The sequence below is a fragment of the Ptychodera flava genome, chromosome 11 (assembly GCF_041260155.1).
Source record: "Ptychodera flava strain L36383 chromosome 11, AS_Pfla_20210202, whole genome shotgun sequence".
Classification (NCBI taxonomy): domain Eukaryota; kingdom Metazoa; phylum Hemichordata; class Enteropneusta; family Ptychoderidae; genus Ptychodera; species Ptychodera flava.
Genome location: NC_091938.1, coordinates 13,216,449 through 13,232,188, shown reverse-complemented (window position 1 = coordinate 13,232,188; position 15,740 = coordinate 13,216,449). Strand labels below are relative to the sequence as shown.

The 15,740-nt window shown below is 36.7% G+C and overlaps 1 protein-coding gene across 1 annotated transcript; it reads right to left on the bottom strand.

Annotated features, from left to right (window-relative positions):
- Nucleotides 1–1,915: 1,915 nt before the first annotated feature.
- Nucleotides 1,916–15,721, bottom strand: LOC139143537 (transcription initiation factor TFIID subunit 5-like). Its single transcript, XM_070713964.1, has 18 exons — nucleotides 15,533–15,721; nucleotides 13,880–13,986; nucleotides 13,377–13,455; nucleotides 12,846–12,924; nucleotides 11,946–12,069; nucleotides 10,907–11,025; nucleotides 10,159–10,236; nucleotides 9,660–9,760; nucleotides 9,046–9,137; nucleotides 8,448–8,567; nucleotides 7,560–7,736; nucleotides 6,845–6,951; nucleotides 6,211–6,292; nucleotides 5,435–5,546; nucleotides 4,579–4,692; nucleotides 3,921–4,098; nucleotides 3,446–3,539; nucleotides 1,916–3,138 (listed from the first exon to the last, which is right to left on the bottom strand). Exons 1-18 carry the CDS (start codon nucleotides 15,695–15,697, stop codon nucleotides 3,024–3,026), a joined length of 2,043 nt encoding a protein of 680 aa, XP_070570065.1. The 5' UTR covers nucleotides 15,698–15,721; the 3' UTR covers nucleotides 1,916–3,023.
- Nucleotides 15,722–15,740: the final 19 nt, after the last annotated feature.

The following is a 15,740-nucleotide window of genomic DNA, read 5'->3' as shown; positions in this document are numbered from 1 at the left end:
TGCTAGCTTCATATCTAACCTTAAACTTGTAACTTCATTGTGTAACCTGTTCACCCCTAATTCCATCTAAACAGGTCCACACTCACCATTGATAACAATGGGTTTGGGCCATACCATGGTGGTGAAAGGGTTAAGAGACTGTAACATGTGAGGTCGTGGATACTTAATCTCTGGAATGTCAAAGTCTGTATATTGACTCAAGGATGTTTACTTTACAAATGCCTAGGGTCATCTCAAATGTGAGAATCTAAAGTATGAAATATGTTTCTTTTATCGCTTTTGATGCCCAAAAGAGCGTGGAAATATCTGATACTGCCATTCAGTGCATCCTCCATGTTTCTAGCATTCATCTAACACACATTTCTGTTCCATAACTCATAATACAGTCCAAAATGCAGGATTGGTGTACCTTCCAAAAATACACATATGGAAGGCCCCTAAAATCAATTAGTTGAAAAAGGGGGTCAACAATTTCCCATATCTATCTAACCGCTGATCCGTTTGGCACCATTTTTCGGAATCGGAACCTTGACATTAGTCTAAACATCTGTACCAAATATCAACGCAGTCTGTTTAGCAGTTTTCCACTTTTTGTCGTTTACGGAAAATTTTCAATGGACGACATCCCACTCAACCCCTATAACATAATGATCTACGGTCATTATGTTAAAAAAATGTGTTTTAAAAATGTTACCAAGTGGGAGTGCCACTTTAATATACAGTACTACAAGGAATAGACACATGGTACAGCATCCTTCAATAGAGTGTCATGGAAATATGAATTGAGTAAGAGCATAATTGACTTGCTGTTTTGTTCTGCAATGTGCAATTACCTGTACATTCGGACGATAATCAGATTGTGGAAAGAGAGGCAAGTCTGCTTTGTTATATTCTGTTTGCAATGTTTGTCTGCTTTAGTTCTTTTTCACCTTGACTTTGTGATCTAAAAACAAATTATTAACACAGAAGGGCAATTCACTCTATCAGCCCTGTTCTTCCATTTTCCCTGCAAGCTGACAATCCAACTGCAATTGCAAACAACAAGAATGGACTATAGTCAGGAAATTACACAGTTGAAGACATCAGTGTCACTACCAAAGCACTAACTCTCTACTTACTTTTCCTGGTAGTTCACTTTACACATGGTCGACCTTCTCCACTTACTTTTCCTGGTGGTTGCATTTGGTTGACTTTGTATCTGTCACACTGATCTGCCGTCACTCTATTGAATCTCCAACACTTCATACTTGCGGTAATCACTTGTTGAGACTTTCGCCAAAACTCAAAATTATTTCTAAACCAAGTCAGCATGATTCAAAGTAAGAAGCTGTGACAGCAAGTTTGTTTTGAAATGCCACTAAGTATGATATGATAAGTATGATTCTTCGTGTATTATGAAGATTGTTTAAATCAAAAGTGCTGTCATTTTGAAAGGTAGCCCCCCTTATTGATTCTTTTCTGACATAGCACTGTGATGTGACTAGTTTTAGAATCTTTCACATATCTTGAGGTTAACAGATAGGTTCATGTACCAATGCACGAATTGTACTCAATCTCATCTTTCAAGAAAAGCAGGGATCATCGGTATCATGATTTCAATAGGAAAATCAGCTGCTGTTGTTAGCTTCACTGTCACCTCTATGATCAGAGTAAGAGACATTTTTCGAATCTCGCACTGGCTTGTGTAGGAATGGCATGTTTGTAGAGAGCAATGCAGAGACCAGAATGAATGAAGTTCAGAAATGCACGCTATTGCCCATATTTAGACCATTAAAGTGTGATTCAGTGTGATATGGCAAATTAATGCACAAATATAACAGTGCTTCTTTCCATAGGGTTACACAGGAATGTGGCTTGAGGTATATGATAATTACTCTTTTGGCTTGAAACCCATCATGTCACAAACTTATTTCTTGACATAAACTTGGTTTATTATTACTATGTAAAAAATAGTTTTTCAAAATTCAACAAATATGCTTTCTTACTGCATTATTTGTTACATAAAAAAGGAGCTTTTGAACAAAAGTGCTGAACATGCTGGTCTAAGAATCCTGGGACCATCACTACTGTCTTCAAATATGGCTACGTTGGTAAAACAAGTACAACCACAGCAAAGTTTCATGGCTTGCCATCCTATTAGCAAAAACACTGGAAATAGTGTCAGACCAGTGTGCCTTCTTAGCCATATTGACATGCCCCTCTGAATCCAGAAAAGACAATTTTATATATTGGATTTACTGGTACAGAGCTGATGCACAGAAATGTCCAGAAATTCTAAAATTGACTTGAAGACTGCAAGTACAAAGACACACTGAGGCTGACATGTTACAACACAGTACATACAAGAAATGACTGTAACCTCGTGAGCCAGAAAAAATAATCTTCAAGAAGACTGACACACTTCATGTTTACAGTATAACCAGGTGGCTCGTCCGGTGATCATAACAAAGAATAGCATTGATATACCATCACTAGAGTTCATTTGAAATTGATTTCAATGCAACTTTGCATAACATTTTGCACAGCAGGATGGGATTGCCAAAGCAGACTTAAAGATTCCTTTTACATTCAAATGTCAAAGATGAAAAATTTGAGGGTTCCTCTATTCTCTCATGATTTGGAATCAAAACTTTTTATTGTCAGTGAATAATAAATAAAGCCAGAATGATGACTTTCCCATTGAAGTCAACTGTCTACCATTTAGAGTTTAGGTAACACTTTTGAAAATCAATGTCTTAAACCATAAAGGCGGCACATGCACTCAATTGTCAACTTTGATGTGGTCAAATTCACAAACCTGGAACTAGGAGTAATGGTTTAACCTGTTTATCCCTCACTTTACCCCAGGCCAATTTTCTGTAAACAGGTCCACAATCACATTGATAACAATGGGTTGAGGCCAAACCATGAAAGTGACAGAGTTAAAGACACAGCTTGTCAAAGTAGTTACTGACTGCAAAAGTTAGTAGGTCTAGGAGTTAATAAATCTCTCGAGACATAACTGTGAACCATGCAGTAGTGTGCTACGCTGAATATGCACCAGCTGCTAGGAGAAGATTCTTTCGTGTGAAGTGGACGTGAAGAACTGGAGTAGACTTAGTTGGATAGGAGTCCAGTAGGTAGTTGGTATTTTCTGACCTGTAAAACACAAACAAGATGGAATCTTTTAGAATTCATGAGTAATTTGATGTCATTTTATTTCCTTTATGGAGATAACACAGGGATGGCAGCCATTTTGAATTTCAAATATCGATAAACATTCTCTAGTACCAAAATTTGCAAAGTAACCCCTGATTTTTATTGTCGATTTTGAAAGAGAATGGTTGAAAGTTTGATGAGGAAAGTTTGAGCAAATTTTTCGAGGCACAAACTGCCTTAAAACAGTATAAATGTAAATTTTTCAAAACTTCAGTTACAGTAGAGGTGACATCCGGTATTTACTTACAGTGTAATGTGAGTTGAATTGGTGATTTCATCAGTGTCCACTTCACCAAATGCCTTATTGACGTCCCATAACTTAACTGTGTTATCTATCCCACCTGTGAATCATCAAAGATTACAATCACGAAAACTTAGACTGAACTGAAAACAGTACTTAAGATGATGGATTTTAATTTCACATTGAATTCTCACTTCACAAAACTTAAACTACCTATATGGCACACTGACATCTGGAAGACCAACTGCTTGAGGGCGCTGTCACGACCCAACTGACATCAAACCTTAGGCAGACCATTGTAATACTAGTATTATCAGCAATCAATTGAGGACCGACGTTTTGGATATCAATAGCTTTTATTGAAAGAAATTGATACAACAAACAATTTTATGAGCAAAGTTACATATCCCATGCTGTGAAAGGATTACTGTATGTGCTATTACAAATGACAGAGTTTTCCATTGCCTGTACGTTTTCTCACCTGATGCCAACACAGTGCCATCTCTGCTGAAAGACAGAGAGTACACAGTGTCTGTGTGTCCTTTTAACCTTCCAATGAGAGTGCCATGTCCTATATCCCATAATAGTATTGTCTTGTCTACCCCAGCTGTTGCTATGTGTTTACCGTCTGGTGAGAAAGCTATTGAGTGAATTGGTCCCTGTTGGTAGAAATTAATATATGCATGAGATGGGCAGCCATTCATGACTGTTACCTGCCATGTTCAGAATTCTAAATTCAATGATTGTACACATTTTGCAGCTTACATTATTTATCCCAATTTCAGTCTGGAGGTGTCCAACTCCATTACAGAAAAGACGGTTGTGCTTCTTCAAAACCTTTGAAGTAGTTGTCAAAATTATCAGTAATGAATGAATACATTTTCTGTACACTGTGGCTGTAAAGCAGTGATCACATCTAAAGAAACTATGACATAGCAAGATTATGTGGCATATTCATTGTTGATAACATACACACTGCACTGAAGTGTCAGCTCTTGCGACACCTACATAGATACCTTCTATCTTTCCTCTGTTTGAAAACTACACCAGCTCCATACAGCTGACAGAGGGCTGAAACAATGAAAAACATTGAGATACCATAATGACAAAGATATTTGTTCAGCTAGGCTATGACATACCTTGTGTCCTGTAAGAACCCTGACACAGTTGCCAGTATGTACATCCCAGAGTCTGCATGTCCTGTCACTTGAACCAGTTGCTACATAATTTGAATAGGGGTGAAACCTCACACACTGAAATAAAAATAAATAATCAAGTTGAACATAAGAAAATAATATACATGTCAGTTGTATATGAATTTTAATCTTACATAAATAAGCTACTCCATAAACTTTCACAAGAAGGACAGAATTGATCTTCCGGATACATTATTTTCCATTGTCTCTTTCTGTTACTTTGTTGTTAGGTAGAGCAAAATCCTAGGGGTAACAGATTATGACACTCTGATTGATGGATGGCTTATCTTTTTGTAAAATTACGGTATTGTTAAGGCTTTGTCATGGATAATATCACCAACACTTAGATTGCAACAAAACATTTCAAATACAGACAGTCACCTTCAGCTTCATATGTTGGTTCATGAGAAAATTGGGCATTTTCAAAGTTTTCATTGTATGTTACCCTGTATCTAATCATAGACCCATAAGGTCTATGATCTAATAAAGACACTTGTATATCAAACACGTTTTGGCCCAGAGTGGACCCCAACCATCTCGAGAACCACATGTCCTTACTAAAACCTAACATTTGAATTAATAAATACACTTTCATAACCTGTTGCCCACCTTTCCATGAGTGGACTGAACAAAAACAAATTATTGTAAACTAAAACCATAACTATGAACTTCCTTACAAAAGGAGCCAGTCAGATCAAATGCACCATTGAATCTTTTCTACAGGTATGTGATACACTTTTTTTCCCCCTAAATGTTGGGATTAGAGTGACGCAATTCACTTGTGTTATCGTTTACTTACATCTACATCAGAGAGATGCCCTGAGAATATCCTGAGAGGCTGGTGGTTTTCTGTTGCCCAAAGTCTGGCTGTTTTGTCATGTCCAGCTGACACAAAGTAATATCCATATGGGCTGTGCAAGTTTAACGAAGAGGTACAGTATGAACAAAAATACATATGATAGAACCAAAGTCACGCTGACATATTTCTAGTAGAGAAATATGTCAATCTTTACAATCTTCAAATGGGCAAATGTGATATAAGATTGAGGTAAAACAAAGAAAACCAATTTTTAAACCACAGACATTGAAAGCTAGTTTTTTTCAGGCCTGACAATTCAAAGTTTGATCCATCCAACCCCATTCCCCATCCCTGAAACACTTTGCCACAAACCTACTCTTAGTGTAGTTGTTGAATCAAAACACAGGGAAAAGGGGTGAACAGCTAGATAAGTGATCATCAGGCAAATGCAGCCCAAGTTTAGAGTGTAGACCCACTATCATCACAACAATAATGTGGCATTGGGAACATGGCAGTGCATGCGATTCATTTTCAAGAAGCAGGTACATCTTTATGTTCTTCTTCTTTATGTTCCTACTGGATCAGAGACTAACTTCTATTTGATGATGTTTATGACACATTCTCTCCTCGGTGCTCTTGTCATCAGAGTTGTTCAGACACAATTTAAATGCATTCACTTCTGTACATACTGAAGTAATTTGCAGCAAACACATTTCTGGTATGTGATTAAATATAAGTTGTCAGTTCACGGATACAAGACACAGAAGCTAACTTACGCAAACTGTGCATCCCATACTGGATAGTTATGGCCTTTGTAACACACTAAATTCACATACATTTGGAGACTCCATAACCGAACTGCAAATTAAAAATAAAAAAGTTATGTTTTTATTCAGAGGAACCTGGTGAGAAATGTCATGATACAATACCTTTTGTAATATTTAAACAAATTCTTCATATTCTCACACAGAATATTCTCACACCAAAACATTTTAGAGCACTACATGCGATAATTAAAATGGTGAAAATTAATTCAATCTTCAATGATATGCTTTGCACTGCCCTACTTTTCACCATAGTATGTTTAAACATACAGGGCAGGGGGTGGAGTAATGCTTTGAAATGCAACAGCTGATTGGCTGACAGTGCTGTAAACTGGTCTGTGTCAGCCAATCAATTTACGGTTCACTTTGCATTTCAAAACAATCAACATATGGTTAAAATTTTATATTGATAGTCTCTGTACAATGAGATGTGCGCATATAAAACCTACAAACAAATTATGCATAATAAATGCAGCTATCTCTTGACCCTGTTCTTGTTTGTACAGACCAAAACAGGCCTGAGAAGACGATGAGAATAGGGAAAAGTTTGAAAGGTGAGGGATTAAACATTGCTAGTTTTTCCTACCTGTTCCATCTTCTGAGCATGACAGTAACATACTTCTGTCTGGACTAAAGCTTGTAGCATTCACAGGTCCACTATGGCCTAGTAATGTTCTACTATCAGTTGCACTTCTGTTCATTACAAAAATAAATGACATAAACATTTTTATCATACTCAATTTTTTTTATGTTTTACAAAATTTACTGTCTAGATTTTAACAATACTGTGTTTGGCTCCAGTAGATATTTGACAAATTTGGCTGCATTGACCGGTGATCTTCATGAAAGGCCAATAAATAATAATAGGTTTGTTTCTCATACTGGGTCTTCTGCATTGATGCTGCAAAATGGTTTTCGGTTTTATTTTCATTTTTTTTATCCCATGAACTGAGATCCACTTTCTGACATTAAAATGAATCAGAAATGTTTACACACAATGGTAATTCTCACATCTGGCAAATGCTGGTGTGATAATTTCACCGTTCACAACTATGTTGTGTGCATGTGATCCTACAGATAATAAATGTAATAATTACTGTGGATGCGTAAAACTGCCATTTTCTTACATTTTAGTTTTTCAAGTGAACATGAAGAAATAAAGGTTGATGGGGCTAGTCTAGATCAATACACATGATGATGAGACGCAAAATCTTTCCTGTTTGAGGCATAATGCTGATATGAAACAAAAATACCTAAAGTGACCTTGAACATACGATTGTAACTCTATTCTTTTGTTCTACCTGTCATCCATGATTCTCTCCAAGACATCATCTGCATCCTTATCAATGGCCATCAACTCATCTGCTTCTTTGACACATCGTAACTTTTTGGGCGTCAGCGGCCACACACGGACTTGGGAATCTGCAAAGCCTACAGCCATTAGACTTGAATCTTCAGAAACCTCCACACTGGATACTCTGTGAAAAATAATATGGGATATGATTGGAATTGTGTGAGTAACACTGATGTTGGAGTGTTCTCATGTATCTTGTGATAGAAGTTTGACATTTCTCACAGAGATACTGGATCACACAATGACAGAGATTTATTATATGAACACAAGTATATGCATGGCATAACATTTGCATTAGTCTTTTTTCTCCTGGGGAATACAGTATGCAATTTAAGATGAATTTAATTTCTAGTATGCTCATTTTGTTGACAAAAAACACTTAGTATCAATATATCATCTGTTGAATGGCCACAAATAGTCTGAGTGTGGAAAATTTTGCTTTGGAAACATCAAAACTGTACTTATTTATTGGGAACAGTTGAATTTCAAAATTCTCATATTTTTGAAGGCATCACAAGCTCATAATTAACAGAACTTGGCCAAAATTAGGAATACAATATAACCTCTTTCTCTAGAATAGTGCTAGAAGTATTTCAAACAAATTTCCAAACTCTACTGAGCCCTTGATGTAAACCACTGGAAAACTGTACACTGATGAAGGTTTGATGTGGCACATCTTTTACTTCTAGAACAAACGCTTGAATGTTTCTCTGAAGAAGGATCTCAACAAAAAAGTTGAGCTTGTTCCTTTTTCATGTTTGAATACTGGACAGTGAAAGATTTCACAACATACAATTATGAATGGTAAACTGGCATATAATGTAAACGAACTCACCCATGATTTGTATTTAGGAATGTATAGAAGCAAATAGATGGCATATTATCAGACCCAACTTTGACTCTTTTCATTGTTTCTCTCAATGCAAGTGCCTTCTCCATTTTGTCGATGTCCCGTCTGAAATGAAAGATGAAACGTTAAACAAGAAATTGGTCAAGAAAATATTGGGTCAGCTCTGAAAATGTGCACAATGTTCCATGGTGACTTAACCCTTTCATCACCATGGTTTGGCCCAAAACCCATTGTTATCAAATGGTGATTGTTGATTTATTGGGGAACTGGGGTGATCAGGTGAGAAATTGCAATGGTCTCCGGACTATATTATATACCATGATGGCATATTTCAGAGTTATTATAAATTTTGACATGATATGATGAGTTACATATTACCTATGGAAATGTTAAATAACTGGACATCTTTCTTATCTTCACTTCACGAAAGTTTCTTTACAGTTGATCAGATCGTCATATCTCTTACATGGTGTAAGATAACATGTACAACTTCAATGGTGAAAATTAGACAGAGCAGTAAATTGTTTTCAGATTTTTAGAAATGTATTGCGAGGTCTGACTGGTATGCATAAATATTACTTACAATTCTGGCAGTGGTATTCTATTTTGTGGCGGTGCATTTGGATCAGGTTTGTTCTTTTTGCCCATCTGTGAATCTTTCTTCACTTTCTTTTTCTGTAAAATAAGAATGATAGTGGAGGAAAAATCAAAGCTATTTTAACTGTAATGAAAATGCATGATTTCTTAATGAGAGCTACTTTCATCACATTTGTACCACTGAAATTAAACACAAAGATGTAAATTGAATTTTGAAATTGGAAAGTTTGTTGATATTTCTTGAAGACAATTGTGTACATACATTTTTACAAGTGAGAGACTGGTTGTACAAAATGATTAAATGTATATACCCGGTATGTCATTGCTGGAGTGTTGGGCTGTGTGTGAGGTGTAGAGTGTTACACTGTGGTACACTTATAAACACGTTGTGATGAATGTGAGTACAATCTGGTGTATGATATTATGTTGTATTGTTTGGCAGTACATTGTCGTGTCCTACAGGGCTTTGTAAAACAAAAGTACTTTATAACATGATGCGGTATTGTTGTCTTGAACAACTTATGTGAGTATATGTAATTGTTTATTTGCTGAGCCACAGAATGAGAGATTAGTTTCATCCCTAGAAAATGAAGATATTACCTTTGGTTTATCATCACCTTCTCCAACATCATCGTCTTCTTCAATTGGCAGATTGATGTCTGGTTCTTTCAGCAATCCATAAAACACCTTGGTTTTGTTAGCTGAGAAGCAAAATGATAGACAAGTTACAGTGTGATAATTTTAAATGGATACATTCTCATAGAAAACATAGGTAAATGGGCAAGACTGAACAAGACTGCACCCATACTGATTAATTTTACTATTCAACATAATCCTACGAGGTCCAGTTGTTTGAAACAGCTATGGGAGGGCCCCCTAAGTAAACTCTATTGCTTTCATAATGACAATTTGGTTCAGTGTTCTTACAGTGCACCGTGATTTGTTTGCTGTCCCTGGTATGTAACACTCATACACAAAAATCAAATTCACTGCATATATAATGATGTAACAGCATTTGCACATTCAGGAACACTTCACTGGATGAATGACATTACATCATTACGCTAGACTTTCAACAAGTGTTTGGCAGATGTCTCACCTTCCCTCCTGGCAGCACCAGTCATAGCACCGGCAGTAGCGTCTATTTGCTGTTTACTTCTTGGTAAACCGTCAAACACTGTCAAGTAATAAACATAGTATGATTGGTATCAAAGCTCTTGGCTGTGATTTATTGAATTTATCTTTGAGAGAAATGTTTTATCACATATACCTTCCACTGTGACTACTTTCTGCCTGCTTGTTATATCTAATGCTCAATTTCCTGAATAATAGTATTAATTGCAACATGTGAATGAACATCATTCAAGGATGTAAATCAACCAATTATGAATCATAGTCATGGAGAATATTCATTGTCATAAAATTGTATATTATGTAGTTTGTAAACAACTTCTACATGAGCAGTGGACCACAAAATAGATTGAGCAAGAAACAGGTTACAAAGTACTTGTGGTCTGCAAAGAATGTATTGTAATAACTAAATGGTGCGTTGACTGAAAATAGTTTTTCAAACTTCTTATTTAGAAAATTTTTGTCAATTTACAAATAGCACAAAAGATTTAATATGCCTACATAAGTTCAAAGGTACTCTATTCAATCAATGTCACAGACAAGTTAACATACAGTGAAACAGGCTGAATTCTATCAAGACTCTTCGGCAACCTAGATTTTATTGTATACATGTAAACCTGTTCACTTTTACATTGTTGGGTTGCATCTCGCAATAGGGCAAACCAGGATAAAAAGATTCAATACACTATTGTGTAAATTTGGTGAGTTTGACCTACCATCAATGTATAGGTGTTCTTGTAGGATGTCCAATAGAATGCTCTGCTGTTTGTCTTGTAAATGTCTTTTTAAAAGTTGATAAGAATCCCTGGACATCTTGATGGTGAATTTGCTGGATCTGTCAAGTTCATCAAGAAATTGATATTATTGTACTAGCAAAGAATGCAGCATTTCTGCCTTATATTTACAGACATAATTTTGTTATTCCAATATTGAAATTTTGTGGGCTGCTGGCCATGAGAGAAGTTAGTTATTTTATCATTAGTTTTATTTCAATATGTCAACAAAAGAGTGATGTTGATGTATTCACACTTTAAAATGTCATTCATACATGCTTACTGCCTATATGCGTGTTGGTGTAAATGTATGTTTAGGTAATTATAAGTATATTTAGTCTTTAGGTATTATATTATATTATATTAATTTTTCTTGTTTTTGTCTTCTGCCAATGTACACAAAATTTCGTGTAACTATTACATGACAAATAAAGAATGAATGAATGAATGAATGAATAGCTTCAGTATTACATGGTAACATAGACAATACTCTAATTGTATATTGTAAGCATGTCCACACACTTGGCACAGCTGATGGAAGACATTATTCAATGAGATTCTGAAGGATTGTAAAGTCCTGCAGCATTGGTGAATGTACATCTATGTGTAAGAGGTGTTCCATATGCCTTTATGCGCTTTAATGAAATACCACTCTGCAGGAATAAAATGACTAAAACAGCCACTGTTTTTTTGTCTATGAAGAATTTTTTTTTTGTAGTAATGCATTTTACGAACAAGAACCGAGAGTCACTTCACTCATAGAGTCTTTAACTTTCATTAACGTGATATTGTCAATCATTCAGGTTGTGTGTCAGCTGTTTCTATAGGAATACGGTACTATTTTGAGGTTATTTTGAACACCAAAGAAGGCCAACAAGTTGACTTGACACCCTAGTCTAAGACTGATGAGGTCAATCATGAGAAAATCTGACCTTCATTGGCCTAAAAACTCTTAAACAAATGGGTAACTTTTCCTTTTTACCTGAAGTTTATCATGAGTTCATTGCTTTTCATGTGTTCTTTCTTGGTCACTGTGGATAACTTAACCAGGTCTTCTTGGTGGTACTCTTCTTGAATTCCATGGAACTTATCAAAGAATGACTGAGCTGTAAAAAGAAATCCAAAAATAAAATTCGCTGACTTCAAGAACTAGCCACAGGTTTAATCTGAATCAATCTATGTACATATAACCTCTCTTTCTAGGGGCTGTTAAAGATGGTGGGGCCTTTGGCTAGCATGAAATGTGACTCTACCCCTGAAGACTCCCTAGGTCACTAGTTGTTAATGCTTTATGCTTTCCTGTCCACTGATCTTTACCCTTGGTAATATAATTGAATATTCAGTGAACTTTCAGTTCAAACTACCTTCTACAATACAATCAGCAGATATTTCATCCAACTAATGTCAAATAATGTAAATGTCCATTTTCAAATTATCAAAAGTTTATGATCAAGGTTCAGATCCGTCTGCTTTGACTTTGAACTTGAACTTGCAATATATTTGGCCCTGTCTTGGATACAGGAAATTGTTTTACTGGGCTTCACATTGGCTAGAATACAATAAGTTGAATGTAGAAAGTTCTCATTTTCAGGTGGCTGGGGTGTGGCGCCCTCTTGTGGTGGCTGAATGCTTTCTTGTGAAAATCATACGCGACAAATATTTTTCAAATAGAATGGAAAAAATGCACAAATTTCCACTGAAAGCATACTAAACACAGTCTACACTACTAAATTCAGTCTACACTAAACAAGACATTGGGTGAAAATTTTCGAGGGCAAACTCTGTATTCATATCAAATGAAAGCGTGAACACTGATACCAACCACATCAGGATTAATCAGAAGAATAGACAATAACTACACAATATTAAATGACTGGCTTACCTTCTGTTTCATGTCCATTATAAACCAATTCCAAATACATATGTACAAATACCGGGTACAGAATCTGTGCAAGCTCACTCTGTCAAAAGTGTCAAGGAAAGTGTTCAAGTTTAGTAGTAGGGTTTCATATTACTGGGAGATTCAAGCATACGCTAAATGTTATGAAGTAGAACTAGTGTTTACAAAACCATCATACCACAGTTTCTTTGATGTGAATGCAGACGTACAATGTTTTACAAACACAAGTCACACTTTATCCTCTAACTGAATAGCATACGTGACATGTTATTTTAATTTGAACGCTTTCTGTCTTTGTTTATAAAATTGTGCAAATTTACCACTTTTTGTCATCATGCCACCTTCTATTTAATATATTATGCGACAGTTGCATTTGAGTCTCAGCAGACAACATGAAACAATTTCATATCTCATTTTTCAATGCAGTGTTCCTTTTTTATTCATTTTTGGTACCGTTTTGTATTTTGTATTCTTCACAGCAGTATTTTGTTATTCCCATTGGTGCATACACACCTTGTATCTGTCCAATGCTGACTCGACAAACGAAATGACATTGTTGTAGTACTCTTCATACTTTGATGGATCACCTTCACTGTGAATACAACAGACATTGGGAGAACAAGATGAACACCAGGAAAAACAGTGATGACAACACTGGCCATCTGACTGGTACTTCCTTTCACAGTAGCATGGATGGAAATGTTGGATGGCGACAAAAGTACAAATGTGTCTTTTTTAATTACTTTGCAAACATTTGCTTAGCTACTTCAGTAGCTCTTTAGGAAATGAATTTACAGTATTTGGACTTGAGGTGCAGGATTTAATAACTGCATTGCTGGATGTAGACTTGTATGGCTCTGTGGATTCTGCCTAAAGATTTGTATGATAAATAGCTTGATAGTTTTGGTTGAAGTTGCAAATTTTCTAAACTGAAAACCGTCGCTTGAGGGCGCTCTCTATGCCCTCACATTGTGGCTGCTAAAAACTGATAAATCTTGTAATATGAATGGACTTACCTAGAATATGCTGACAGCACTGAAGAAACATCTTGTTCTGTATTAGATGGTTCAACATCTTCTGTGGCACTTATGTTGGCCTCCTGACGCAGCAAAGTTTCAGTACCCTAATGTACCAAATCAAAATTTCATGAAATGCATGTTACCACAATCTGTGACTATGTGACTGGTGGTTTCATTCAGGTTGAAAATTTCCATTGTCGCGTTGGGGGTGGGGATAGGGTACCGTCCAGGAAAACCAAGATATAAACTGTGCACTTTTCTTCAATACATCTACCAAATGAAAGGCACCAATGATTTTTTGCATTCCTGAACTAAGTTTTTTTGCATTCCTGAACTAAATTGTGATCATCCAGTGTTGCTGTCAAGATGGCCAAAGATATAGAAATGACAACATTAATTTGTAACTGCTTTACATGTCAGTCCTAACAAGTGGCAGTATCTCTTGCCATGATTCTCCAAGAAGTTTTGTAATTCTTTTCATCAAATAATTGTTTAATGACATAAGGATCTGTTTTTCTCCAATGCTTGTAAAACATTTTTGAACAGTGTTGCTCTGTGAGGCTTTGGGAATCGTTAAAATGCCATTATTTTTATATTTTGATGAGGAAAAATGACATCCTCCATTGTACACATATAATTTGAACACAGACACTGGAGTTTCACTTAGCCGTGCGTACAGGTCTGTGTGTTCCCGGTGTTATACGGCCTCCACCACAGCCCTGCAACGGTCCATAGAGATAACTGGGGACTCTGCAGCGAGATTCAAAATGGCAATCTCCATTGGTAAACAACTTGTCGAGAACGTTGTGTTTCAGAAAACGAGCGGTTTTGGACATTAGGAGAAGTTAATCGCATCTTTTCTGGGGTCGGTTAGGAGGTAAAGGTAGGCAAGGAAAGGATTTTGCCCAGATAGAGCAGAATTTCGGCCAAAAAGACTGTTTTTTCGTTGCGGTCCGGATCCGGACCGCAGAGTCTCCAGTTATCTCCATGGACCGTTGCAGGGTGGTGGTGGAGGCCGTATAACGCCGGGAACACACAGACCTGTACGCAGGGCTAGAGTTTCACTGTGCTTTGTATAAAACTTGAATGTGTTATAACAGTTAAGGATGGAAAGACTCTTCCGCAGGACCGCTTCTGAAGAAAGGAATTCACATTTATTTCCCCTTTCTGCAAGAGGATGTTGGTTGGCTGTAATATCAATGATTCATTGGTGCTGTTCCACAACCAGCGACAAAGAGGGTGTGAATTACTGGGGACGAAACGAACTGGGGTAGAGGTGCATCCTCTCGAGTTGCTGCGAAAACGAGCCCTGCCACTCCTTGACGTGTTCTGCTCCAATGACCAAGCTACCCGAGTGGCAGAGGCTACGGATTCGCAGCAACCTCTGGAGGTGACCTGCTCCCGAACAGAGCAAGATGCTGCACTGCCGTTACACTTGTCATGAAATTGTACGGAAACTTCCTTGTTATTTAGCTTAATAATCCATGAATAATCTATGTAAAGTTCTAAAATCGAATATCAGGTGCACCGTGGCGTTACTCACATTCACAGCCAAACATTTTGAATTGAACCGCGAAATGTAAAACAAATGTATGGTGTACGGTGATATATAAAGTATATACTTTATATTGTATCGCTAGTTTTTCGTACCTTTAGATTGTTTTTCTTTAGAAACTGCAGAACGGCCATAAGGGTTTGTTTATCCATTGATTTTTCATCAGTTTCGGGCGTCTTATGGGCTGTTGGAGCTGTGACTTCCATTTTCACAACTCTAGCTCCCGGCGTTTGCTGATGTCCTTCAGTGTTGTCCGCCATATTTGTTGTTCTATGATCGGATAAATAAATTGGCCCTGTTCGG